Here is a 27,656-nt window from a genome sequence, read left to right as displayed (position 1 = left end):
TACCGGAGGATGTGATAAGCAGAAGCACGCTACAGGGCTTCAAAGAAGGTCTGGACAGGTACCTGGAGGACAAAGGGATTGAGGGGTACAGATAAGAGTAGAGGTAAGGTTAGAGGGATAGGATTAGAGGTAAGTTATAAAATTAGTCAGAGACCACCGCTCAGGCAGTGGGCCTGATGGGTCGCCGCGGGAGCGGACCGCTGGGCGAGATGGACCTCTGGTCTGCCCCAGCGGAGGCAACTTCTTATGTTCTTCTGCCTCCAGCCCTGCCCTGTTCCACACAAGCCCTGCCCAGTTCAGCCTCCAGCCCCACCCCATTCCACCACATAGCTTCCTCTTCCCCAACGAGCTCCAACTGTGTCTGGAGGGCCTGGAACATGCACAGATATGTGTGATGTCATTTGTGCATGCTCAGAGGCCCTCCAGATGCACCCAGAGCTCGTCAGGGCTTTCCAAAACCTGAACAAACTGCTGGATTTTGGAAAATCCATCCAGGAACCCGGACAGTCCTCTAAAAAGAGGGCATGTCTGGGTTTTCCCAGATGTCTACTAATCCTAGGGTTAAATGATTTGCCCAGGAAGATCACAAGGAGCATCTGTGTGAATTGAACCCTATTCCTCTGCTTCTCAGCCTACTCCATTAACTATTAGGTTATTAACAATTGCATACTGAGACAGACCAAACGTCCATCAAGACCAGCATCCTGTTTCCAACAGTGGCCATCACAGCTCCCAAGCAGTAAAGCAGATTTTATGCTGCTTATCCTAGGAATAAGCAGATTACCCCAAGCCATCTCAATAATAGCCTATGGACTTCTCTTTTAGGAAATTATTCAAACCTTTCTTAAACCCCTGCTGAGCTGATCTCACCACCTTCTCCAGCAATGAATTCCAGAGTTTAATTACACTTCTTTCATATACTGCCATCATGCATCCTTCCAGTGCAGGCCTGACCAATTGTGGAAGGTAACGGTAGCTGATGTGGCAGTGATGGAGGAGCTCTGTATGTTCTTAAGAACTATTTGAACAAATGCAAGGAGATCTGGAGCCCCCGAGTGGTAGTGGTGCCATGAGCAAGCAATGTAATCTGATTGAGGTTGCTTCATTTGGAGAGAGAGAGAGCTTGGGAGACAATACAAATTGCTGTAGTCTGATGTTACTTTTGGGATGTGGTTCCTTTTGAATGTGATTTGCAGTGTGTGCCTAAACCATCCAAAGCTCAATTATGAGAACACCTGAAAACATTTACTGTAGGCAGGATTTAGCTTTGGAGCTCAGGCTGTGTAACACATACAGTGCAGCATAGAGAGCTATGGCATATGATTGCACAACCAGGTTCCATGATTCAGACGCTCCTCTATGTGCTTCCAGGATTGACCTGGGTCTAGCCTGTCTAGGGTTTAGCTGACAGTCATCAGGTTCTTCACTGGAAATGAAGTTCTCTGCCAAGAGTGTCTCCACCTTAATAAATAAGAACAAAGAGTCAGGGAGAGGACTTTGAACAAGGCTTTAACATTCAGATAAGGTGCAGTTTCTTTGGAACTTGTTTTTCACTCTCTGGTCCCTCCCTCCCTTAGGTCTTCACCTGCATGGATCACCCGCCCCAGCCTGGAAAACAGCAGCAGGAGCCAAAAGCACTCAACTTCTTGCATATTACAAAGTAGAATTTGGAATGAAGTGAGCTGGTTACCTGACAGTCCTAGCTCACGTACTCAGGTGACATAATGAACTGCTTTCTACCAAAAAACTGCAGCTGGTAAATGTCATGCACAGAGCATTTTACTGCTGGAGGCATTTGCTCTATTTTCCAACAGTGCAGTGTATAGTATCCTACGTACAATTACATATCCTAAAGAGCAGATGATGCTTAGTTTCAATCGTCCCAACTTATTTGAAATATAACTAGGAGTGGAAGATCCATCTCCACCTATTAGTAAAAGAGTGTAATCCTCCCCTCACTTATGGCTTTAAATTCTTAACAGGATCCCAGAATTCGGTTGGCTGGGTATTAAACCCCAGGACATATCTAAGCTGCCCCATGTACCCTGGGATGCCTAAGCGTAAAATTCACCTGGGTCAGCTGCTGCTCTGTGTTCTGCTTCTCCACAGACTCAACCAGCATAGAAACTCCATTCTCATCCAGCTCTGGAAAAAATCAATCAAACCCTCTGAATCAAGACCCCTCATTTTTAATTCATCCCACTCCCACCCCCCCCCCCCCCCCCCACCTACAGTTACAAACACACATGATAATAGATGTGTTTTGCTGGTTTAGACTGAGGATCTACCAAGGTAATGATCCTTTCTCCAGTTCAGGCTCCCAGAAAGCACCAGTAGGTTCCAGAAACCCATTCCTTGTTCGCTCTTGCAGGGACCAGCAGTGGCTTCCCTAACATCTGCCTGGCTAATTAAGGACCTTTCCTCCAGCAAACAGTCCAAACCCTTTTTATACCTGGCTAATCCATCTGCTTTTACCAGTTGCTCCAGCAACAAATCCTACTGCTGGATTGTTTATGGTCTCAAGATATATTGTCTCCAACTTAATTCTGCTTCCTGTTAGCTTCATAGATTTTTTTCCTTTAACAAAGATGGCCAACACTAACTTCACAGCCTTACGATTTTGGATCAGAGCCCCAGTGACAGGGTCTGGTGAGCTTGGCAAAATAAGTGCTTCTTGTCCACGTCATAGCTGATAAACTTCACTAGAATGTCCCATGGGTTTATGGTTTGGGGAAGCCACCAATGCACTCATTCTACTGCAATCTCTGTTAAGCAAGGAGTGGCAAAGGGGCAATCGCTAGGTCCTCTTAATTGCCTCTGTCCGGTACCCTTTGAAATGGAAATTCTTTTACCTGCCCTAAATTTCAAGATTGTCTATTTTGTATATCAGGTCAGTAGCTTTATTATCCAATTGATCTGTACCTCTCGTTCTCCCTACCTTGGAGAGGGTGAACAACGTGTCCTTATCTACTAAGTCTATCCCTTTCAGTACCTTGAATGTTTCAATCATTATGTTCTTTTAGTTGCCATGCTGCTGAAGCCCTTCCCCTTACCATCTGGGTCCGTTGCTCCACCCTGTGTGTGACACAACTGAGTGACATAAATCACACTGGCTATTTCGTCTCACTGTTTCTCTCTCTCTCTCTAGTATAATCTTCCTAGTCCTTTGTTAACAATACTTTTCTTATTTACTGAAGTTTCTTTTTTTGTCCCAGGGCAGTTTTTGCATAAGTCACATACTCCATTCAGGTCAGTGGTCTCAAACTTGTGGCCCACCAGGTACTATTTTGAGGCCCTCGGTATGTTTATCATAATCACAAAAGAAAAATAAAACAGTTTCTTGATCATATGTCTCTTTAGCTATAAATTACAATATTATTATTAAGACTTAGCCAAAAGGAAAGATTTATAAACGATAAAGTTTCACCTCATTCAAAATTGTCATTTCTTTAATAAGACATGCACTATTTTTTCTGAGGCCCAGCAAGTACCTTCAAATCCAAAATGTGGCCCTGCAAAGTGTTTGAGTTTGAGACCCATGATTCAGGGTGTTTTTCCCTAACTGTTCCAATTAGCACTTTTCTATCTAGTATACCTGGAGAATAGTGGACATATGCCAAGACCTGGCTTTTCTATTCTCCGTCAAGTTAGCCAGAGCACCATCTCAAATCTCAGCTATGGAACTTTTCCCTAGAAGATGCTGTCAAATCAAAAGTTCCTGTCAAAAAGGTTTGTACTAGTACTCGGAAAAAACCTTGGTTCTCCAAGGAGTATCAGTCCTATAAGAGACCCTTAAGAACTCTTGCGCACAGGTGGCTTAAATCATGGGATGCTGCGGATCTCAAGGAATATTGTTTCTTTTACATCAAATATCATTCACAAGTAAGATCTGTTCATCGTTCTTATTATATAAATCAAATTAAACAGGCACCGTATCAGACCTAAAATTGTTTGCTTCATTTAACAACTTTTAACTAATAAACCTGTACTATTTCAAACCTGAAACTTAACTGCTGAGGAATGAATTGATCATTTCATGAATAAAATTTCTTCTCTGCAAAATTTGTTTACAACTTCTTACACTTCAATTTCTGGAACCCAGACTAATAACCCTACAGCTACTGGATCCCCATCAAAGGTATCTTCAACAAAATCTTTTAATCCACCTTCAGAGCAGTGAGGACACAGAAGGATTGCGAAGACCTACAAAAAGATATAAATACGCTCAAGGAATGGGCCACAAAATTGCAAATGAGGTTAAACATGGATAAGTGCAAGGTGATGCATGTCGGTAACAAAAATCATATGCACAAATACAGGATTCCGGTGCTATACTCGGAGAGAGCCCCCAGGAAAGAGACTTGGGAGTACTTGTAGATAAGTCAATGAAACCGTCCACACAATGTGTGGTGGCGGCGAAAAGGGCAAACAGAATGCTAGGAATGATTAAGAAGAGGATCACAAACAGATCTGAGAAGGTTATCATGCCATGGTATGCCCCCACCTGGAATACTGCGTCCAACACTGATCGCCATACATGAAAAAGTACATAGTACGACTCGAAAGGGTCCAGAGAAGAGCGACAAAAATGGTTAAGGGACTGGGGGAGTTGCCGTACAACGAGAGGCTAGAGAAACTGGGCCTCTTCTTCCTTTAAAAGAGGAGACTGAGAGAAGACATGATAGAAACGTTCAAGATATTGAAGGAAATTGACTTAGTAGAGAAAGAGAGATTGTTCACCCTCACCAAGGTGAAAAGAACGAGAGGACACTCACTAAAGTTAGAAGGGTAAAGACTCATTACAAATGTAAGGAAGTTCTTCACCCAGAAAGTGGTAGAAATCTGGAACGTTCTTCCAGAGGCTGTTATAGGGGCAAAACACCCCTCCAGGGATTCAAGAAAATGTTGGATAAGTTCCTACTGGAACCAGAACATACGCAGGTAATGGCTAGACTCAAATAGGGAACTGGTCTTTGACCTAAGGGCCGCCGTTTGAGCGGACTACTGGGCATGATGGACCACTGGTCTGACCCAGCAGCGGCAAATCTTATGTTCTTTAACTACTCTAGAGAAAACTATAAATTCTGTGAAAACGACTACCTGTCCCCTACACACAATACCATCAACTTGGATCACTGATAATAAACACGGTTTATCTCCTATAATTCTAACTATGATCAATAACAGCTTGTCTTCTGGAGAGACACCATCAGAATGGAAAACTGCCATTATTTATCCTGAACTCAAAAATCATTCATTAGATTCAGCACAAGTGTCTAATCACTAATCTGCATGATTTCGGATGACTGAAAACTAATATGTGATATCACCTCACTTTTTTATGCTGATTCCAGAACTGTTCTTAGTTTTCTTCTATCACAATTTTACTTCAACGATTTATTGCTTTGCCAGTAGGTAATGAGTAATGTTGGAGGGAAATTTCTCAATACAGACCTGTAACCCTTTAGGCTAGCACCACTGTTGCTGCTAGTTATTATTGTGTGACCTTGGAAGGGTTGTTTATCTCAGACGCTTGCATTACCAGTGCTGTTTCTCATTTTTATTTCTCTATTGTGATTGCAGGTATTTTTTTAATGTGTTTGTAATAAAAATTGCAACAAAAAAAGAGATCCAACAAATCTGCAGTTGAAACCACCAAACCAGGAAAAACAAACAAAAACTGCAGACTTATGTACAAGATGCAGGCAAAATTTATTGTACCAAAGTTAAAATGCAGTAATATAAAACCTTTTTATCAACCAAGGGACCCGACACCGGTCCGTTGTTTCGGGACCAAACCTTCGTCAGGGGTCCATGGTAAATAAGGTTTAAAGTATACCACAAAAAAATAAAGGTGAACAACAAATGCCTGTGTGTTGTAGTTCGGCAAGAATTGCTACCAAAAGTAAAGCTTTACTTTTGGTAGCGATTCCTAGTCGATAGAACATTTAAAGTTTCATTTGGTTCCTCTTGTTCATCATCTTACCATCTCTCCTGTGGAGTTCCTCAGGGATCTATATTATCGCTTTACCACTATACCCCTTGCTATGTTACACTATTCAAAAACAATTTATAAATTCACTTAACTTTAGACTGCACATACCCGACATGCTTTCATGAAAGGGGAAAAAGCCTCAGATCCCCACTTTCCCGCCAGAACGAATCTTGCAGAAGGCTTGAAAGGGAAATCACTTCACAGGCTCAGAAGGACCCCTGTTAGTTGTCACATCCCCACTATATAAGTTATGACCCGTTCAAAATCACTACAGTTTAACATTCATTGATGACCTCAAACTTGTGCTGCACACTTAAGAAAGGGTTTGAAAAATCAGCGGGAAATAGCTCTTATCGTTGCCATTCAGTATGCTGCCAAGTTCACGCTGCTGTGGCTTAGGATTTCAGCTCTCCCTGCCAGGGAGGGAGAACTGAAGTCCTAAACCACAGCAGCATGAGCCCGGGCAGCACACTGAACGGGCAACTAAACGTGATTACGGTTCTCCTAAACCTCCGACGGCATCACCAGTATTATGATTTCAATCCATACAACTTCATAATTCTATGACGTATTTAGGAATTCACTTAGACTCTGCATTGACATTTCAGCCACAATTGGCCTCTGTAGTAAGATCCTGTTTTTATTCTTTGCGCAAAATTAGATTGATACGCCCATATATAGATACTCCTCGCTATGAATCTCTTGTCTAGTTACCTCAAAACTGGATTTTATAACATCATTTACACAGGACTAACTCAGGTTTTCTAATAAGAAACTGCAAACAGTTCCAAATACCACTGTCAGAGTTATTACAAATGCTCAAGATATGACCATGTTGCTCCATTCATCTTGTTAGATTAAAGTCAACTGGTAACTCTGCCTTTTTTCCATCTGTCCCAAATTTATGGAACTCCCTCCCCTAATGAGTTACGCATCGAGCCTACATATTCAAAATTTAGAACTTTATTAAAGACTACCTCTTTGGATTGGCTTTTTCTTAATTTAGTAATTGTAGTTTTTATGTGATTTTTAATTTTAATTGTTATTGCTGTTGAGTAACAGACTACGTTGCAACTACTAGATTTTTTTCTCTCTCTCTCTTTTCCTATTCTGTTTGTTGAATAGTGTTCTTTTTATGTTGTTGTAAACTGCACTGATGTTGTAACCAAAGAGCGGTATATAATTACTAATAAACATAAACATACAGCATAATGTTGTCACTTACTCTTCCCTATTGGTTGCACCGAACACCCATGCTCAAAGTTTCCAGGGCCCATTCTTACCATTCAAAGCATTCAGAAAGAAGAAAGCTTTATCGATCAACATTTTATAAAATGACTTTGGTATTTGGGGGGCATCTAAATATTCCAGCAGCTCTGAAATGGAGGACTCTTGTGCACTGCTGTAAAGAGCCTGATCCACCTATAGGAGCAGGAAGACAGAAATAGATTAAACATGCAATGAGACACTGTGCAGCTTCTCTATGAGTGTAGCTTTTCTATGTTGAAGAATTTATCACATATAGAAATGCATTTGCTGGGCGTTTTTTGACCAGTTATTGAGAAATGACCGGAGGTCTTTTTCTCCTTTTATGATAGAAACATAGAAACATAGAAAAAAGCGGCAGAAAAGGGCTATAGCCCACCAAGTCTGCCCATTCCAAGTATCCCTCCTCCCTGAGTTTACTCCCTTAACGATCCCACATGAGTATCCCATTTTCTCTTAAAATCCGTCACGTTGCTGGCCTCTATCACCTGGAGTGGGAGTCTGTTCCAATGATCCACCACTCTTTCGGTGAAGAAGTACTTCCTGGAGTCGCCATGAAACTTCCCTCCCCTGACTTTCAGTGGATGCCCTCTGGTGGTCGAGGGTCCCATGAGCCAGAAGATATCCTCTTCTGTCTCGATGCGTCCCGTGATGTACTTATACGTTTCAATCATATCTCCCCGTTCTCTTCTTTCCTCAAGTGAGTACAACCGCAATTTCTTTAGTCTTTCTTCATACGTGAGATCCTTGAGCCCCAAGACCATCCTGGTGGCCGTTCGCTGAACCGACTCGATCCTCAGCACGTCCTTTCGGTAGTGTGGTCTCCAAAACTGAACACAGTACTCCAAGTGAGGCCTCACCATGGCTCTGTACAACGGCATCATAACTTCAGGTCTCCTGCTGACGAAACCTCTGCGGATACACCCCATCATTTGTCTTGCCCTGGAGGAAGCCTTCTCCACTTGATTGGCAACCTTCATGTCCTCACTAATGATCACTCCTAGATCGCGTTCCGCCGTGGTCCTAACCAAGGTCTCACCATTTAGTACATAGGTTCTGCGCGGGTTTCTCTTACCCAGGTGCATTATCTTGCATTTTTTAGCATTGAAGCCTAGCTGCCAAGTAGTCGACCATTGTTCCAGAAGCAGTAGGTCGTGTGTCATATCATCAGGTAACAAGCTTCTGCCTACTATGTTGAAAAGTTTGGCGTCGTCCCCGCGTCATATCTCTTATGAATAAGTTGAATAGAATCGGGCCCAGGACCGAGCCCTGCGGCACTCCACTGATCACATTTGATTTGTTTGTCTATATTTCTGTGCTTTCCTATTGAACTGGGTTCAGCTCCCATTGCAGATCCTTGTGACCCTGGGCAAGTCACTTAAGCCTCTATTGCCCCAGGTACAACAAACTTAGATTGTGAGCCCAATAGGGTCAGAGAAAGTACCCGCATGCAATGTGCACAGTGCTCTGTATGCCTAGAAAGTAGCATTATATTTGAAAGCCCACTTATTTGAAGCTGCATTTAAATCCTAACCCTACCAATATATCTGTCTTTCATGTATTTTATTTCTTCATTTTTCTATACCGCTCTCCCAGGGGAGCTCAAAACAGTTACATGAATTTCAAACATTTTTCCCTGTCTGTCCCGGTGGGCTCACAATCTATCTAATGTACCTGGGGCAAAGGGGAGGGATTAAGTGACTTGCCCAGGGTCACAAAGAGCAGCGTAGGTTTAAATCCACAACCCCAGGGTGCTAAGGCTGTAGCTTTAATCACTGCGCCACACTCTTCCCCTCTGTGGACCCTTACCACCTCTTCAGCCCCCTCCAATTTCCTTCTTGAGCACTAAGTTCAGACTCCCCTTTGGCCTCTGTGATTCCACCTTATCAGAACCCCCCCCCCTCTAATTCCCTACATGAGAACTTGTTCTGACTCCTTTTTTTGTCCTGTGTGTCTGTTATAATTAGATTGTAAGCTCTTCTGAGCAGGGACCATCTCTTACATGTACAATGTGCAGCTATGTGACACTTTCTATGTTTCTATGAAGTATTTCTTTACAGAAAGGGTGGTGGATCACTGGAACAAACTATCGGTGCAGGTGATCAAGGCCACTAGCGTGCTCGACTTTAAGAATAAATGGGACATCCACGTGGGATCTCTACGCGGGTCGAGCAGCACTCTGACTTAATGGGGTGGGACAGTAGAGTGGGCAGACTTGATGGGCTATAGCCCTTTTCTGCCGTCATCTTTCTATGTTTCTATAGAAATAATAAATTGTTGTTGTTGTTGTAGTCATTAAGTGTAAAGGCCACACCAGCACCTAGGTTTAGTCAATTCTATAAAGTCACACAGGTGCCTGCGTGATTTATTAAACAGCAGCACCAGCTAGATTAAAGCCACAGAGGATTCCATCAACTTGAGAGCATTTGATAAATATTAGCATGTAAAATTCACAAGAAGATTGTGACGACTCCTCACTCCACCCAAACTCCTCCCCTGAACATGCCTACTCTAAAGTCTCACATAAGTCAATGACTAATCGAACCATGTATGCTTTTTACACACATTTCAGTTTATAAGAGATATATAAACACAAAAAAATCCTGTATAAATGACCTTCTCTAAGTCCAGCAGGGATTTTGGATTCTCTTATTCCTCAGCCATACAGAGAGCCAATATCCCCCACCTCATTTTTAAGTGACCTGCATATTTCATTAATACAAAAGATGAACCTACCTTGGCTTTTGTTAAAGTTTTAGGATCTTTCAGAATGACGATAAAGACCTTTAGAAAGTCCTCTGCTACCTCTGGGGGGAGAACATCCAAAGAAGAACATTCATTCTGAATCTCTGCTTTCACATGAGGAAAACCTGAAAAGTAAGGGATGAAGTAGAAACACACAGGATTATTTCAGTGCTGTCTGTTACCTTATTCCTAGCATTTCAGCACTGTTATTTTATTCCAAGCCCTCAATTCCCCATCTTCTATGCCTGGCCCTCATCTTGTTAACTCATTCCTAGTCCTTCAGTGAAATTACTACAGTCTCATCCCCTTAAATTCTCACCTCCTCCCCTGCCCTTTCACTCCCAGGCATCAACACTGTTACCTAATTCCTGGCTCCACTGTCCAGTTCTCAGTGCTGTTACCGTATTCCTAACCTTCCATGCTGTTCTTTCTTTGAATTTGGGAAATCACCCTTCCCACCTCCCACAGCCTCAAAGTGATGTACAAAAATAGATTATTTAAACATAGCCACTATAAATTCTATATAACATCCACTTATGTATTATTACATTCATATATTTAAAAACAACAAACAAAACAGAATATATGCACTTAAGAGCTGACAAGTTCCATTTTTATATTTTAAATCTAATACATGTAAAACCACATATATGTATCATATAAAAGTCCCAGATATGCCAACAGAGCAGCTCGCCCTAAGTACCAAATCTCTTATGCAATAACCCCCAAGCTTGAATTTAAGGCTTTCCCCTAACAGAAAGGCCTTCACCAGCATCAATGCAACTTACGGTAGATTCAGATCTTCTTGAACAAGACGCCTTCTCTGGTGTATTTGAAAGTTTTCCTAAATAAATAAGTAAACCTTCACATGCCACCTAAATTTCAAATATTCCTGTTCATGACAGAGATCCTTGGAGAGGGCAGGACCTGCATGTGAGAAGGCCATGTTCACATATGAGTTAACCAGCACACTTTGATATACAGAATTCACAGCAAGAATTCTGTACCAGATCATACATGGCACTCTGGAGTACAATTCTTAAGCATCGCATCAAGTAGTTAGATTCTAACCCTGGAAAGGCCTTAAAAATATGTGGGGGGACATTTTTGATATGTCTAAGTCCAAGTTTAGACGTTTTCGGAAGTGTGTTCAAATATCGGGTGGAGGAAATGGCAATTTATGAAACTGCAAAATGTCTATCTTTTTTTTTTCAGTGAGCTTTCTAGATGCGAACACCTTTAGTATGTCTATAGTTTTTTTTTACTATTTTCAAAAAACAAAACATAACAAGCTATTGGGACATAGGAGGGGCCACATTTTTAGTAGACAGTCCACACACTTCTCATCAGAGCAGTGGATACCCTATGGGGCACTGCAGTGAACTTCACATAAAGAGTGCCAGGTAAACATCTCACCACAACTCTCTTACAGTACATGATAAGCCCTCCAAAACTAGAGTTACCATATAGTTCCAGAAAAAGGAGGACGGATTGAGACATCCGGGTTTTAATTCCATTGTTTTCAATGGAAATAAATTTCCATCTGTCCTCCTTCCTTCCATTGCTTTCAGTAGAAGTAAAACCCGGATATCTCAATCTGTCCTCCTTTTTCTGAAGCCATATGATAACCCTATCCAAAAGTTACCCCACTGTATACCACCCCAATAGCCCTTATGGCTGCAGATGTCACCTATATGTCAGTACAGGAGGGTTTCGGTGGGCTCACATTTTCCATCATAAATGTACTTTTTTACGGAAAGGGTAGTAGATGCGTAGAACAGTCTCCCAGAAGAGGTGGTGGAAACAGAGACTGTGTCTGAATTCAAGAGGGCCTGAGGGATGTGGGATCTCTCGGAGAGAGAAAAAGATAATGGTTACTGTGGATGGGCAGATTAGATGGGCCTTTATCTGCCATCATGTTTCTATGTTTTGAGCATGGGTATTGGACGCTAGCACACTCATAGAGCTGCAGTTGCCAATTAAGCTGCTAGCTTCCACTCAAGGTGTGAAAAATAACAAAAATATGGAAAATGAACGCATAACGCAAGGTTCACCAAAATATAATTTTTATTTATTGTTTTTATTTTTCCATCATGAAACTCAAAAGACTAGATGCGTTAGCGGGAGGTCGTTAAAGTTGCCAAAATGCTGGCCTTCTGATAACGAGCTCAACCCGATACTTCGAAGCTCCCCATTATATACCTTTAGTTCAGTATGACATCTTTGGTCATGGGCCAATAAAAACTAACAGAGGCTGTACTTAAATTTAGACAAAAAAAATTCCTCTATATGTTTAAAAGTTTCAGAAATCATATTTGTTTGTTTACATTCATTTCTGAATATACATTAACATTTTATAACATATCCAATATTCAAGAGAATCTGCATTTGTTAAAAAGGGTGCTGAAAAATTCTCAGCCTTAGAGAAAAAAGGAGAAGGCAGTCAAGGAGAAGGAGGGGCTGTTTCCCCCTCTCCCTGAAACCTAACAGCTTCATGTTACACCTACACAGTGCTAAACGTGGGCTTTCAATGCCCCCCCTTCCTATGCTTGAGACTGCTATAGGTCTCTGACTCTAATTATTTCCAGATGTTGTGCTCAGGATTTTTCCTTAGTGTTCTTTTTATAAATCATTTCATTTTAAATACAGATTCTTTCATAACCATTCATACTTGGGGCCCCAAACATTCATAATTTCATTCATACCAGGTATTTCATTCATAATTCAACCATTTATATGTATTTCAGGTTGGGATACGTAATCCAATATGCTTTTCCTAACCAGCCTAAGGCACATCTGGTATCAATTAGAACCACGATGCTAGAAGCTGGAAAACTAAACAAAGACTAGGGATATAGGCTGAACACAAAATGGAGTTCAGCCAAACAGAAGATACAGAAAAACAGAGAACAAAATGGAGTCCATGTATATCCTGATTTCCTTTATGATCTAGCCTAATAGCAAAGTACATAAAAAGAATATTATTATGCTTTTCCTTAATATTAATCTGTAGTGTGTTTTTCTGGCCTTGGCTACATCCATATTCAGATTTTTATTCACCAATTTTTCGTACGCTTCTATTGGGTGTGGCCTTAACTAACACATATGCTTGTATCTAACTAGACTTACCCAGAATCATATGAAAAACTGGCGCTTAATGCTGCACTATCATGTCCTGACGTCCATTCCATTACCGTCCCATAGACATCACCCCCTACTGGCCACGAGCCACTAATCCTCAGTTTCTACTAGTTAGGGTGAGATATAGGCCTGGGTCTTCTCTGCAGTCCACTGCACTGACCACCAGGCTACTCAAGACACCTGCTTACTGCTCTAATAGAACTGGCCATAACATCTGCAGCTGTCATATAGGCAGGTATGTACTGCTTCAATCACGTCTTTGGGGGTGGGAGAGAGGTCAGTGACCACTGGGGTGTGTGTGTGTGTGGGTTATTGCTTCATCCCTTCAGAGGTCATCTGGTCATTTTGGGCACCTTGTTAGCATTTATTCATTATTAAAACAGGTCTAGCCCCAAACATCCAAACTGTGCCCTGGCCATTTTGGAAAATGTTTGATTCAAAACTTACAGATCATAAACCCACCTTAGTCCTGCATGCCTCTAACATACCCCCTTGGAATTTAAACAAACTACTGAAAAATAACATAGAACAACATCTAGAAAATAGGCTTTGAAAATGGCGATTTGGATGTTATTGCAAATAAAACATCCAAGTGCCACTTTATACCATTTTTTGGATTTGTATGTCTTTTGAAAATGAGCTCCATAGTATCGCTCATGCTGCCAAACACATTCTTTCTAAGCTTTTGAAGAGAGAATCAATGTGTGAGGGATGGGGGTACCCCAAGTAATGGAAATTGTTTTCGTTTTGACAACCTGTCCTACACTTATAAGCATAAGAACTTAAGAACAGCCGCTGCTAGGTCAGACCAGTGGTCCATCGCGCACAGCAGTCCACTCATGCGGTGGCCCCCCAGGACAAAAAACAGTGCCCTAACCGAGACCAGCCCAATCTGCATTTGTTCTGGTTCAGCAGGAACTTGTCCAACTTGGTCTTAAATCCTTGGAGGGTGTTTTCCCTTATAACCGCCTCCGGAAGAGCATTCCAGTTTTCTACCACTCTCTGGGTGAAGAAGAACTTCCTTACGTTTGTATGGAATCTATCCCCTTTTAACTTTAGAGAGTGCCCTCTCGTTCTCCCTACCTTGGAGAGGGTGAACAACCTGTCTTTATCTACTAAGTCTATTCCCTTCAGTATCTTGAATGTTTCGATCATGTCCCCTCTTTTCAAGGGAGAAGAGGCCCAGTTTCTCTAATCTCTCACTGTACGGCAACTCCTCCAGCCCCTTAACCATTTTAGTTGCTTTTCGCTGGACCCTTTCGAGTAGTACCATGTCCTTCTTCAGAAAATGCATGATAATAAAGTTTGGAATAAGTACTGGAAATTTTAAGAACATCGTGTTCATAGATCAGGTACCCTGTGAATTTTTAGTCATGGTAACTAATGGGTGGGAAGGAAAAGAGTAATATATGCAGTCCTGCTGATTACCTGTTAGGGTGTATGTTTCTGATTGGAGGCATGCCTTAGGAAGCATTCTCTTCTCTGTCAAATTAAACAAACAATATTTAAAAAAAAAAAATTATTGTATAGACAAGTAAACATACACATCCTGGGGGGGGGAAGGGAAGGGAATGGAATTGGTTCAAGGATTTTGTGAATGGTTTAATGAAGGTTTTGATTTATTTGTTTATTGGATGGGAGGGGGAAATTTCTTTGTTGCAGTAATATTTGTAAGTTTTGTTGCGCTTATTATTAATATACATATATGTGATTCATTTATTGCACACTTGTAGTTTGAAAATCAATAAAGAATTTTTAAAAAACCAACCCCCCCCTCCCCCAGAAACACAAAACACTCAGGGCTCCTATTTATCACACGCACATTTTAAGTATGCGCTAATCCCTGCGCTAGCTGAAAAACTACCGCCTGCTCAAGAAGAGGCCAGCGCAGCCGGCAAATTACCGCGCACTATTACGCGTGTTCCACTGCTAATGCGGCTTCGTAAAAGAAACCCTCAGTAGATCATAAAGTGAGACCACACCAAGGTAACCTGTAAGATTCAACAGGATAGGCCTTTCTCTTATGCCGAATCCATGACCAGTGTTTCAAAGGCAGGCCTACATTGATTAGTGGGTGTCAACCCCTGTCATTTAGTCTACGCCTAATTCCATGTCCTATAGTGCTGCTTCCCTCTTTGGGTGTGTTACTGAGACTCCTTGCCCTGTGTTTTCAGACATGTGTAGATCTGAAAAACACAGCCACAGTGTAATAATCAGACTGCGGCCTTGTCAAGTCTTTTGGGAGCAGAATTCTAACAGTAAGTGATTATAGGGGGAACAGCAGGGTGTCCGGGGGGGGGGGGGGGGTCAAATGATTTTGTAGAAGGACTGAGTGCACGGAGGAATGAAGAAGGTGCAATATGGCCCCAAAGACCATATTCATAAAAACCCATTAATATACTTGCAATCGAAAACAGGAAACCCCCCCGAAAGTGAGGAGTTGCATCAGATGCAGGACAGTTTGCTGTGCTAAGAAAAACGAAATAAAATAAGTGAAAACCATACACTGTACTTACTTTTATTTTGAAATGTTTGTTCTTTTGCTCCTGGCACATAAGAAACAGCTGGAAAGGTATAAAGAAAAGGTATGAGCATAGAAATGCCAAGTAGCTTAACAGGCTCTTCCTTTTCCTGCTCTAGAAATGCCCGTGTCACGCAAGTGCTGTATGTGACAGACCCTCCCAACTCTTACAGACACAGCTGTCTCTTCCCTGCTTTTCTAGTTTCAGGCCTGCAAAAATGAAAAAGGTCATAATACCCTCAGCCAACATTGTCTTACCCCACTTTCCATTATCAATCGTCAGAAGCTGCGCTCTGAACCCCATGACACTGCCTTTGGGAAGACGTATGCTCTTCTTCTTAGTTCCCGTGCTCTGAAACACACATGCATCTGTTTTGTAAAGAAGATATGGAAGCCCAAACATGATATGAAGATCAGCCCTATTTCAAATAATGTGGTAGAACATTTATAATCACTCAGACTGTATTACTAGCAGCTGCAATGGAGCAGCACCAGGTCCAGATGGCTTTCTGCAGTGAGCAAGTATTAAGAGCCTCTGATTGATAACATAAGCATACTCTGTATATCTGAGAAGAGTAGGGAATGGTGTATTCTTGGATTTGATGATGATGGACAAACCTTTATTCCCACTTTAGAGAAGAAGAGGCTGAAACTGGCCTGAAAGGAATCAGTAGCATTAATGGTGGCCTCCTGCTCTGTTTCAATGGTCTCTGTTATCAGGTACACATTCTCATCATTCTTCTTCATATCTTGTATCAGTGTCTGGCTCATATCAATTTTTCTAATGAATGAAAATTAAAAATAAACATAAAAACAACAGTAAAGTTTCAGAGATAACGGCTGGTGACCATAGAAACTTATGAAGAGATAGCTCAGGATGGGTGCAGGGAAATGGAGCCTACCAACCCTAGGATTAGAAGGCACAGGGACAGGGACATAGCAACCTATGTGCAAGCAGTGTGACTACATAGGGCACAAGGGAGGCTGGGGTCTCTAAATTTGTGTCTTATTTATTGTCTTCCCTGCTTGGCTATGATGCAGTGGATGGGATGGGAGCTCTAGAAGGTGAGTTGCACAGGGCATGTTTCCAGCTCAGGACAGTCTTGCCCAGAGATACAGAGCCTGTCACCTCTAGGACTAGAGGGTGTGGAGGGCTGGCCAGAGGAACACTGACTGGATCTTTCACCTGGGGATACAGAGCCTGGTCTTGTCAGGTTGAGATTTCCAGGTCTTTCTGCTGATGGTTTCTAGATTCTGAGGTTAAAGTTTTGGACCTTTGCTGGCTGAAATTCTGATTTTAATTTTCATGTTTTTACATGAATATTCCCAGGTTGTGTCCTCTGTATGGTGGGGTAGCATTGTGTGAGCTGGATACTAATCCCTGTATTACATAGGTCCCAGCAGAGTTCAGTCCATCTCTGATCATCTTCTAGGGCTGGGATTAACACCTCTCAGTCTCACCTTTTATTCTTCAGTGATTCGAGGGAAGTCTGAGGCACATATCTCTTATTCACAGTGAGGGAGCTGCTGTGTGAGGTCGCAGCACCACCTTTAATCTCCATATCTGTGGGCTGGCCTGGAATAGCCACATTCGCAGCCAACATCCTATCAACTGCCTCCGTGATATTGTATGATTCGGATTGCAGGATTTCTGCACAAGAGAGGGATCCAGATCAGAGTTATTATCATAAGGGATAGGATAATGTCAGAACTCAGGGCAGGATGCTAAAATGCTTACCCTGGAAATAAGACTGGCTGTACCAGTTTTACATGCAAGGAAGCTCAGCCTCCAATGCATAAAGTGGGGGCGGGAGGTGGTGGGGGAAGTAGCTTTTAGAGATGGATCCAAATCCTATGCAAATGCATTAGAAGGATCTCATTAATATTAATCTAATCTGAATTTCTGTATCGCACTTATCCAATACATGTTCAAGGCAATTTATAAGTTAAGAAGCCCATAACAAAGCATGGGGAATAGTGGATGCATCACACCAATGAGAATAATGCAATGTTGCAAGTAGATAGGGATGCGGGGAGAGGGTAACTCCGCATAGAAGGGAGGAGAAGGCAGTCACAGGATTACAAATGTAAATAGGGATAGAGAATGACAGGGGGACAAATTTTTCCCCGTCCCCGCGGGAACTAATTTTCCAGTCCCATCCTGATGAGTTCTTTTCCTATCTCTGCCCCATTCCTGCAAGCTCTATCCTCATCTGCACAAGCCTCAAACACTTTCAAATCCTAAGTAGCAACATTCTAGAGCTCAGATTGTGATGTCATAATGCCTCATTCCACCAATGCCTAAGCTCTGTCCTCATCTGCACAAGCCTCAAACACTTTAAAATCATAAGTCACAACATTCTAGAGCTCAGATTGTGATGTCATAATGCCTCATTCCACCAGTCCCTAAGCTCTGTCCTCATCTGCACAAGCCTCAAACACTTTCAAATCCTAAGTAGCAACATTCTAGAGCTCAGATTGTGATGTCATAATGCCTCATTCCACCAGTCCCTAAGCTCTGTCCTCATCTGCACAAGCCTCAAACACTTTCAAATCCTAAGTAGCAACATTCTAGAGCTCAGATTGTGATGTCATAATGCCTCATTCCACCAATGCCTAAGCTCTGTCCTCATTTGCACAAGCCTCAAACACTTTAAAATCATAAGTCACAACATTCTAGAGCTCAGATTGTGATGTCATAATGCCTCATTCCACCAGTCCCTAAGCTCTGTCCTCATCTGCACAAGCCTCAAACACTTTCAAATCCTAAGTAGCAACATTCTAGAGCTCAGATTGTGATGTCATAATGCCTCATTCCACCAATGCTTAAGCTCTGTCCTCATCTGCACAAGCCTCAAAACTTTAAAATCATAAGTGTTGGAGGCTTGTGCAGTTAAGGCAGAGCTTACAGGAATGGGACAGGGACAGGGACAGTGACTAAACTCACGGGGACGGGAAGGGGAAATTGAGTTCCTGCGGGGAAGGGGACAAATTTGTCCCCATGTCATTCTCTAGTATAAACATTGAAGAGGTAACAATTACAAATGGCTCTTAGCATTGAAGGGCGGCTGAGTCACTGAGTAGTAAGGAATTTATTAAACAAGAATGTTTTCAGCCTTTTCCTTGTAATGTATAGCTTGGCAGCTTGAATAAGAGCTGTTTGTTTTATTTATTAAATTTTCTATACTGTACCATTCTCCCTGGGGAGCTCAGAATGATTTCCATGAATTTATTCAGGTATTCAAGCATTTTCCCTGTCTGTCCTGGTGGGCTCACAATCTTTCTAATGTACCTGGGGCAATAGGGGGGTTAAGTGACTTGCCCAGGGTCACAAGGAGCAGTGTGGGTTTGAACCCACAATCTGAGGGTACTGAGGCTGTAGATTTAACCACTGCACTACACTCTCACCCCGATGCATTTACCTGATCCTTCCATTCTTGTCTTTTTAGCTTATGACGGTAGCGGAGTGGACCAACTGCAAACAAAGTCCTCTGCTTGTACTATCCCATCCATATTTCTTATCAAAGACTGTAGTTCTACCCTTTCTCTCTTACAGTCAAGTCTAGTTTACTGTTCCCTCTCTCTCTCAAGAGCTGCCTAGACGTATGGGATATTAAATATCCCATAAATAGATGGATTTAATATCCCATCCCTCCCATCAGCAGAGTCACAAGCTTCCCTATGGAAGATAGGTCAGCGATGGAGGGAAGCATACAACTTGTTGCTCTTTCTTGCTTCAGGCCTTCCTCGTTGCCGGGTCCTGCCTTCGCGGAAACAGAAAGTAGGTAGGACCCGGCAGCGAGGAAGGCCCGAAGCAAGTAAAAGCAGCAAGTTGTAAGCTTCCCATCGTTGTTGACCTGTCTCTTGCCTTAGCCCGTAGCAAACTCATGTTTCGGGGCTCTAAGGTGTGCATGCTGGCTTCCCTTCTCTTCTCCTCCCCCCCGGGATGTAACTTCCGGTTTCAGAGGGAAGAGAAGGGAAGCCGGCATGCACACCTTAGAGCTCCGAAGCATGAGTTCGCTATGGGCTAAGGCGGGAAATCTCCAAGCTGGTGGGAGGTGGTTTATTTTATTTTTTTTAATGTTGAGCAGCTGCGGCAGCGGCAGGATTCGCGATAGATGGCAGCCGGGCAGTCATCTAAATTAGCCGGGCTGAGTGCCTGGCTAAAAGGGATATTAAATCCAAAAAAACCTTGGAAATTAGGAAATGTTCATTGTTAAATTTCAAACCACAGAAGCATGGCAGCAGATAAACATGATATGGCCTATTCAATCTGCCTGTTCATACCATCTAATGTCCCTTCCTTTTCCTCAGAGATCCGTACCTGACTTACCGTAAGCTTTCCTGAATTCAGATACAGTCTCCTTCTCCACCACCTCCACTAGGAGACTGTTCCACACATCCACCACGTATTTCCTTAGATTACTCCTGGGTCTGTCCCTTTTCACCTTCATCCTATGCCCCTTCATTCCAGAGCTTCCTTTCAATTGTGACTCACTTCCTGTGCATTTATCCCACAGAGGTATTTAAATATCTACCATATCTCCCCTCACTTGCCATTCATTCAGAGAATACATATTGAGATCTTTTTAGTCTGTCCCCATATTCTCTATGATGAAGACCACTGAACATTTTAGTAGCTTCCCTTTGAACCAACTCCCTCTCTGCCCTACACCTCACATATAGACAACGCTATAGAAATAACAGTAGTAGAAATATCAATGGTGTGGTAAAGGGGGGGGGGGGGGGGCAGTCTGCCTTGGGCGCGGTCTTGATAAGGTCACCGGCATCCATCCTCCTCTCCGCCCCACCCCCCCGCTCCTTCCCGACCCCCTTGCCATATGCATGCGCCCATTCCCTCTTTAATTTTCCCTACGCAAGCAGCATTATGAACTTGCTGCCCGCCCCTGCCCTGGGCCTAGGAAGTGACATCAGAAGAATAGCCAACATGAAGCAGGCAGCACGTTTGTAATGCTGCTCACGCAGGGAAAATTTAAAAAGTGTGGAGGAAGGGGCACAAGCACGTGGCTGGGGGGGGGGGTGTCAGGATGAAAAGGGGGCGGAGAAGGGGGAGGGGCGCTATTCACCCTTGCTACGCCACTGAGTAAAATCCATCAGAAGGAGTCTTGGTCCTGATTCCAGTCTGGAAAATCAAAGTAAATTCTAGTGTGTTTATAACACAATCATGAGCTGAATGTTCATTTTTATAGTTTATAGTTTATAGTTTATTCAATTTTTGATTAAACGCCTTTTCGTTACTACAAAGCGTTGTACAGAATAAAAAATATTTACATTTAACAAAAATGACGAAAAGTATTTACATTTATCTAAAATGACAATTAAACATACTTTCTTATAGTAAAAATACAAGACAACAGACCGTACAAACTGGGTAAATGTTGACCCTTAGGCCATTAAACGTAAGGAAAAGGGGGAAGAAATACACTTGAAATAGAAAAGTGAGAAACATATAAGGGAAGAACACTTAGGAACTGGGGAGCAGTAAAATTAATAGTTAAGAAAAAGAAGTTCAATTAAAAGCATCATTAAAAAGAAAGCACTTTAAGTTGCTTTTAAAATTTTTTAAGTTTTTTTCCATTTTTATATACAAAGGGAGAGCGTTCCAAATTGTAGGGGCTGTAACGGAAAACGTAGAGGTGCGACGCGTGCCAATGATTTTTAAAGAGGGAACGTTAAGGTTGTATTGAGAGATGGATCTTAAGGTTCTTGGGGGGTCGTAAGGAATCAGAAGTCTATCTATAAAAGCTGGTGTGTTGGTCTGTGTTGTTTTAAATGCCAGAAGTGCGATTTTATAAGTTACCCTATGAGAGACTGGCAACCAGTGGGCCTTTTGAAGCAGAGGCCCACTGGTTGCCAGTCTCTCATAGGGTAACTTATAGGGTAACTCATAGGGTAACTTTAATTGTATCTTCTTACCTTAATCTCATTTAAGTCTAGAGGGAAATGAAAATGGTGTTGGGGGAGTGTGAAAATATCCAGGAAGAGGTGCCACATTACCTATCTCATCTCCAGGATCTCCAGCCTCCATCACATCTGTCAGGTTAAAGCCAGTTGTCACATACTGGTATTTTTCCAAGACAGGATTCCAATTCAAATTCTTCCTCATCAACAGGCAAAGAGGTTTGTATCTTCCAGACTCAATTACACTGGAAACTGGAATCAGGGCTCCATCTGGATCCAATTCACTGAGGATCGATTTGGTCATTGCACTAACTGCAGAGCCCATTCTCTCAGCACCTTGGGTTTAATGAAGAAAATGAGAAATTGAAACGGAATAGAAGAGCTTGAGCTCCCCTCTGGTGCAGAGCAAAACAATGTCTTAAGAAGCAGTGCCCAGAGTAAAAGAACTTTGCTGAAGAGAAATCCAGGCTTTATAGCAGGGGTGTCCAACCTGCGGCCCCGTGAAGTATTTTGTGCGGCCCTGGTCGAGGGCGATGCAGTGTTTTCCTCTGCTGCCCCCAGGTGTTTACCGTATTGCCGGCTCCCTCCTCTGTTTTGCTGCAGTGTTTGCGCATTTGTGCGGCCCTAGAAACATTTTTTTGGCCAATGCGGCCCAGGGAAGTGAAAAGGTTGGACACCCCTGCTTTATAGCATGGACACAAAGGGGAAAATTCTGTATAGGATGCTGGTCTCAACCACCGCCTAAGAAGCGGCTGAGAATCGCATACTGGCGTCCTATACGGAATTGTGTCTGCCCTAATGGGCAGACACCTAACCCCGCCTAACCACCATGTGACAGGTGCCAGTTAGAGAATCACGCCTGATCCCTTGCCATCAGCTAATCATGGCAAGGGAATCCCCTTGCCGCAATCAGCTGAGTGCGGCAGGGATCCCTCCGTGAAGTTCCCCGGCAGGAGGGATGCCCATTCCATCCTGCCATTGAACCCCCAAACCCCTCCCAAAGCATCTGAGCAAGAAGGATGCCCACTCCCTCCTGCGACCGAACCCTTCCCAAAGTAGCCAGGCAGGAGGGATGCCCACTCTCTCCTGTCACCACCCCCCATAACTTCCTAACCCCCCCCCCCACTAACCGGTGACACCTCCCTTCCAGACCCTCCCCCATACCTACAGCAATCTCAAGGTTTATCACAGGGAATGATAGGTAATCATAAAAAACCCCAGTGCAGAAGGGCAGACCAGGTCAGAGCCCATGACAGTAATTTAGCTGACTACCCTATGTACAGTGAAGATGAGACTGAGACAGAACAGGAAAGGGTTTCCTTACCTAAGGCAGTGCCAAAGCAAAGCAGGAAATCTCTGCCCTACTATTATCCAGTTCCTGTAAGGCAGAAAACAGACAGACAGTTTTCCCTCAGAGAAACGGCCCAGGCTGAGGAAGGAAAGCCCTTCTCCCCACTGAAGCCAACGGGGTGTGTTTTTTTCCCCTCCGCTTAAAGCGAGTCTCAGCAGAGAGAGGGGGGGGAAGGAGAGACAGGAAGCTCAGAACAGGACTGAGCTTACCCCAGAAAAGAGAGATAAGCAAGGTGAAGGAAACCTTCCTTCAGGAGTCTGTTCCTCAGAGCTGAGTGAGGATAGGATATGGGAAGACAGCAATGCTACAGCTGAGATTTGGCCAGAACAAATGGAAGTGGCTTGAAACAAATGTGAGTCTATTGGATGTTTTCCACGGCTGTTTTTTTCCAGAGAGGGTAATTTTGGATTGTAAAGTTTTCTGCATTTTTCCTCTATGGTTTAAGCAGAGTATGGTACTGAGGTTCAAGAAAGGAATGGACAATTTCCTTCTGGAAAAGGGGATAGAGGGGTATAGATAGAGGATTACTGCACAGGTCCTGGACCTGTTGGGCCGCCGCGTGAGCGGACTGCTGGGCGTGATGGACCTCAGGTCTGACCCAGAGGAGGCATTGCTTATGTTCTTATATGTAAATGTAGTATGACTACTATAAATGTATTTCATGAGGTGAATTATTGAAGTGCAATTGGAAGACTAGTAAGTTTATGAATGTTATAATTGTTTTTAGTATTGACGATTCAAACCTCCCTGATAATGAATAAACTAAAACTCGGCTGGAGTTGGAGGCTATTGGTAGCAGAAGATGGGGTTCGCTTGACGAAGTGAACACAACAAGGTTTTATTTAGTAGATCAGTGTTTTTCAACCTTTTTACACCTATGGACCGGCAGAAATAAAAGAATTATTCTGTGGACCAGCATCGGTCTGTGAACCAGCAGCTGAAGAACACTGGGCTAAGTCATGGGCCTGACCCCGCCCATCTCTACTCAATCTCCACCCCAGACCCCGCCCCCATAATAGTACTAATTGCACCTTACACGTCACGTGCCTCATCTGGAAGCCTTGCAACGTCAGAGAGAAGGCTTCCGGTTCAGGCACAGGATGCCCGTAGGAGCCACTGCCCGTGGCTTTGTGCACTGAATCAGTTAGGAAGAGGGAGCTGGCTTGAAGATAACGCCGCATCGATCACACCATGGACGGGCGGTTGAAGAACACTGTTTTGGGCGTGATGCACGTGCTGGCCCTGTGGACCGGCAGGAAATTTCTGTGGACCGGCACTGGTCCATGGACCGGTGGTTGAAGAACACTGTTGTAGATTATTGGACACTTTGAATCACTTATTGAGTTATCTTATCTAGTCACGGCAGTATCAAAGAAGCTTTCATCGGGTGAAAAGATCGAGATAAGTGCTAATGAAGGGCATAGAAAGAGTAGACAGGGACAGATTTTTCAAATTATGGGGAACCACAAGTACAAGGGGGCACTCAGAGAAATTGAAAGGGGGAAGGTTTAGAACAAATGCCAGGAAGTTCTTTTTCACCCAGAGGATGGTGGATACATGGAACGCGCTACCGGAGGATGTGATAAGCAGGAGCACGCTACAGGACTTCAAAGAAGGTTTGGATAGGTACCTGGAAGACAAAGGGATTGAGGGGTACAGATAGGAGTAGAGGTAGGTTATAGGGATAGGATTAGAGAATTAGAGGCAGTTAACAAATCAGTCAGGGACACTGTTCAGGCAATTAGGCCTGATGGGCCTCCTTGGGAGCAGACCGCTGGGCAAGATGGACCTCTGGTCTGCCTCAGCGGAGGCAACTTCTTATGTTCTTATGTTCTTCTGGATTGAATTTCTGATTGAACTATTCATTTGGCTGATAACATTTAAGCAGATGAATCACTGAACTATTGAAATTATGGTCAATTTAGGAAAAGTGTTTACAATCCAATGAGGTAACATTAGAGTTTACCCCAGCGTTTATTGCCGTAGCACAGTTAGATTCAGCACATGATTGCGCTTTGCACTTTATGCTTGTATGCTTGTTTTTAGTAATTATATGTAATAGATGATGTATTTGTAAGAAAGTATTACGGTCAACAGAACAACATCTATTGGTCGTTCCTTCTTTAAAAGTTATTAGTACACGACGTCACTCTATTTTCTCGGTTATGGCTCCCCAAGCTTGGAATGCCCAAGAGAGGAAAGAATTCTAGACAAATTTAAGAGCAAACTTAAGGGCTTCCTTTTTAAAGACGCTTTCAGTGATTAACTGAATTCTTTATGTTTCTAATCTCTCCTTAAATTACAATAAATTTCTTCCCCTTTTCCCAATGTGTTATTAACCTTAATTGTTTCTTTTATTCAATTGTATTTCTTCCTGTAACTTTCCCATTACTTGATCTTGTATGTAAAAATAGTCTTGTTAGTTATGTTTAGTCATGTTATATTATGTTATGTATTTTATGATATTTTAATATGTTTAGTGATAATTTTGTTAGTCATGTATGTTTCCCCTAACTTTGTAATTTTTAGCTGTACATCGCTTAGAATTTGGAATAGGCGATTAATCAAATCTTATAATAAACTTGGAAACTTGGAAAGACATCAATAAAAGAAATGAAAGGACATTTTTTGTACAGGATCAGGCATCAGACTCCATTTCTGATTCTGACTTAGTTGGAAGTACAAAGATCAGGAGAAATTCACTGGGTCTAAGTAAATAGAAGAACTAATCCTAATAAACTGGTTAGGAACCAAATCCCCAGCAAAGAGCTGCCCTTCCTTGGCTGGTCCATCACGGGGAGTCCAGCCAGGTCCCACAAGCCCACTGGATTTTCAGAGTGAAAGGCTCAGCTGTGGGAGTGAGTTCCTTTCTGAAACTTAGAAGAATGAAAGCAGATATATAAAAAAAAAAGATTAGTAGTAGATAAAGACCATATGGCCTATCTAGTCGACCTGTCCATGCCATCTACTATCCCTTCCTCTTCCTTAGAGATCTAATATACTTGTCCCAAGCTTTCTTGAATTCAGATACATTTATCATCTCCATCACATCCACCGGGATGCCATTTCATGCATTCCCCAGTTTTCCATGGAAAAGTTATTTTCTGAGATTAATTCTGAGCACTGGTGTAGCGAGGGTTGAAGGCGCCCCCCCCCCCCCCGCCCTCTTCTCCATACCCCTGCTCCTTCCCTGCCCCCCCCCCTTGTAATGCGCATGCCCGCCCCATCCCTTTCCCTGTTTCTCTTTAGCTTTCCCGGCATGAGCAGCATCTGCAACATGCTGCCCGCAGAGGGGTGCTGGTGCCACGAGCAAGACAGCGCCCAGGGCGGACCACTATGCCATTGCGTGGGGCCTCAGGCTGCTCTTTACTTTCCCTTTCTGTCTGAGACCTGGGAGAACAACAGTGGCAGCAGGAGCAGATGCTGGAAAGGGAAGTGAAGGAGAAAACTGGACCAAAGGAAAAAAGAAAAGGAGTAGTATGGGGGGAATAAACTGGAGATAATGGATGAGGCAAAGGAAGAGATGAGGAGATTCTGGACACAGGGGGAGAGGTGGAAGAGGAGGAAAAAATTGAATACTTGCTCTTTCCCTAGTGGGCTCACTGTTGGGACAATGGAGGGTTAAGTGACTTGCCCAAGGTCACAAGAACTGCCAGATTCTCATCTCACTGCATTAGGCTACTCCACTCGAAGGAAAGGTGCCTGACATGGAAGATAGGTTGGGAAGAGAGATAAGGCAGGTGCTGGACATCGGCATGGGAGGATAGAGGAGAAATACTAGAAACGGATTGAGGAGGAAACAAGAAGGGTTGGACAGGGAGGGAAAGTACGAGGAAGAGATTCTGATGCCTAGGGACGGAAAGGGAAGAGAGAGAAGAGAAGATCCCAAAACATGGATTTGGCTTTTTGGGGGTTTCTAGTTCAATTTTTCTCTATGTACATGCCAATTTCTAATTTGTGGTCACTTACCTTGTATCGGGCGAAGCTCTGTCCAAGTCCTGAATATATATGATCAAAGCTAGTTAATTTGCAGACATGCAGTCTCTGTGAGGCAAATCCTGTTTTGTTTTCCCAATTAGAGGTGTGTTGGTGTTGCTAGTACGGAGTTTGCAGGGGTGTGGCTACTGAAATCATCTAAAAGTTGGAAGTGTGTGAGCAGTGTTGCCAGTGCTGTTTTTTTTTTCCAGTTGATCCACTGATTTTTGGTCCTCTCTGTGCTTCTACTGTCTCAATAGGGAATCTACTGGGTTTTCCTGTTTCCTAATTAAAAAAAAAAAAAAAAATTGGGGGGAGGGGGGTACTTGTCAGTGTTAAGCAGAAAACAGATGGTCTATGCAGGTACATAGCACTACAGCACATCCATCATCAATGCACCATTCCTACCCATCGCTCCTCCCACCACAGTAACAACCAAACCCATCTTTAGCTTTCTGTCACCACCCAAAATGTTTCTGGCATGTCTGAGATGGATCCCTAAAAAAAAAAAAAACAAACCCACCAAAACATTGGAGATGACATAGAACAGTAGTCTTCAATGCAAAGCCCATGAAGCAATGGCGGTCCTCCAAGACCTCTTGGCAGTGCTGGATTTACCTATTATATAAGCTAAATAAGCTACAGCTTAGGGCTTCATGATTTGCAGGGCCCGCTCGAGGTGCCTCCATCCCTGGGAGATCTCCATGGACCCAGAGGGAACCCGCTCCAGTACAGCTCTC

General features: G+C 43.0%; 2 protein-coding genes across 5 annotated transcripts in view; one reads left to right on the top strand and one right to left on the bottom strand.

The window, feature by feature from the left end:
* Positions 1–27,656, top strand: part of LRRC3C (leucine rich repeat containing 3C) — a 214,515-nt gene that overhangs the window by 44,915 nt on the left and 141,944 nt on the right. For 2 of the 4 annotated variants that reach the window (XR_004536802.1, XM_033918488.1), the window contains exon 2: positions 16,304–16,388. The exons of 1 other annotated variant lie outside the window; for it this stretch is intronic. The gene's annotated coding sequence lies outside the window, so the exon portion shown is untranslated. Of the gene's footprint in view, positions 1–16,303; positions 16,389–21,621; positions 21,761–27,656 lie in introns of those variants that run through there. One more of the 4 variants, XR_004536801.1, reaches the window with a different exon arrangement.
* Positions 477–27,656, bottom strand: LOC117347479 (gasdermin-A3-like). The gene is made up of 11 exons (XM_033918482.1): positions 26,911–27,656; positions 21,687–21,926; positions 17,130–17,319; positions 16,287–16,449; positions 15,927–16,020; positions 15,664–15,711; positions 14,576–14,629; positions 9,998–10,131; positions 7,279–7,417; positions 2,072–2,145; positions 477–1,461 (listed from the first exon to the last, which is right to left on the bottom strand). Exons 2-11 carry the CDS (start codon positions 21,913–21,915, stop codon positions 1,246–1,248), a joined length of 1,341 nt encoding a protein of 446 aa, XP_033774373.1. The 5' UTR covers positions 21,916–21,926; positions 26,911–27,656; the 3' UTR covers positions 477–1,245.

This window comes from Geotrypetes seraphini, chromosome 13 (genome assembly GCF_902459505.1).
Source record: "Geotrypetes seraphini chromosome 13, aGeoSer1.1, whole genome shotgun sequence".
Classification (NCBI taxonomy): domain Eukaryota; kingdom Metazoa; phylum Chordata; class Amphibia; order Gymnophiona; family Dermophiidae; genus Geotrypetes; species Geotrypetes seraphini.
The sequence above is the reverse complement of the archived record's forward strand: the minus strand, read 5'-3'. Positions and strand labels throughout refer to the sequence as shown.

Bases quoted from the DNA above. Each gene is read 5' to 3' on its own strand.
- LOC117347479 (XM_033918482.1), bottom strand. From the start codon at position 21,915: ATGGGCTCTGCAGTTAGTGCAATGACCAAATCGATCCTCAGTGAATTG. The intron at 16,450-17,129 runs GTGAGACTGAGA...TTCATTCATTAG, and splicing joins GAATCACTGAAGAATAAAAG to AAAAATTGATATGAGCCAGA. The intron at 10,132-14,575 runs GTAATCAGCAGG...CTTACTTTTCAG, and splicing joins AGAAACATACACCCTAACAG to GTTTTCCTCATGTGAAAGCA.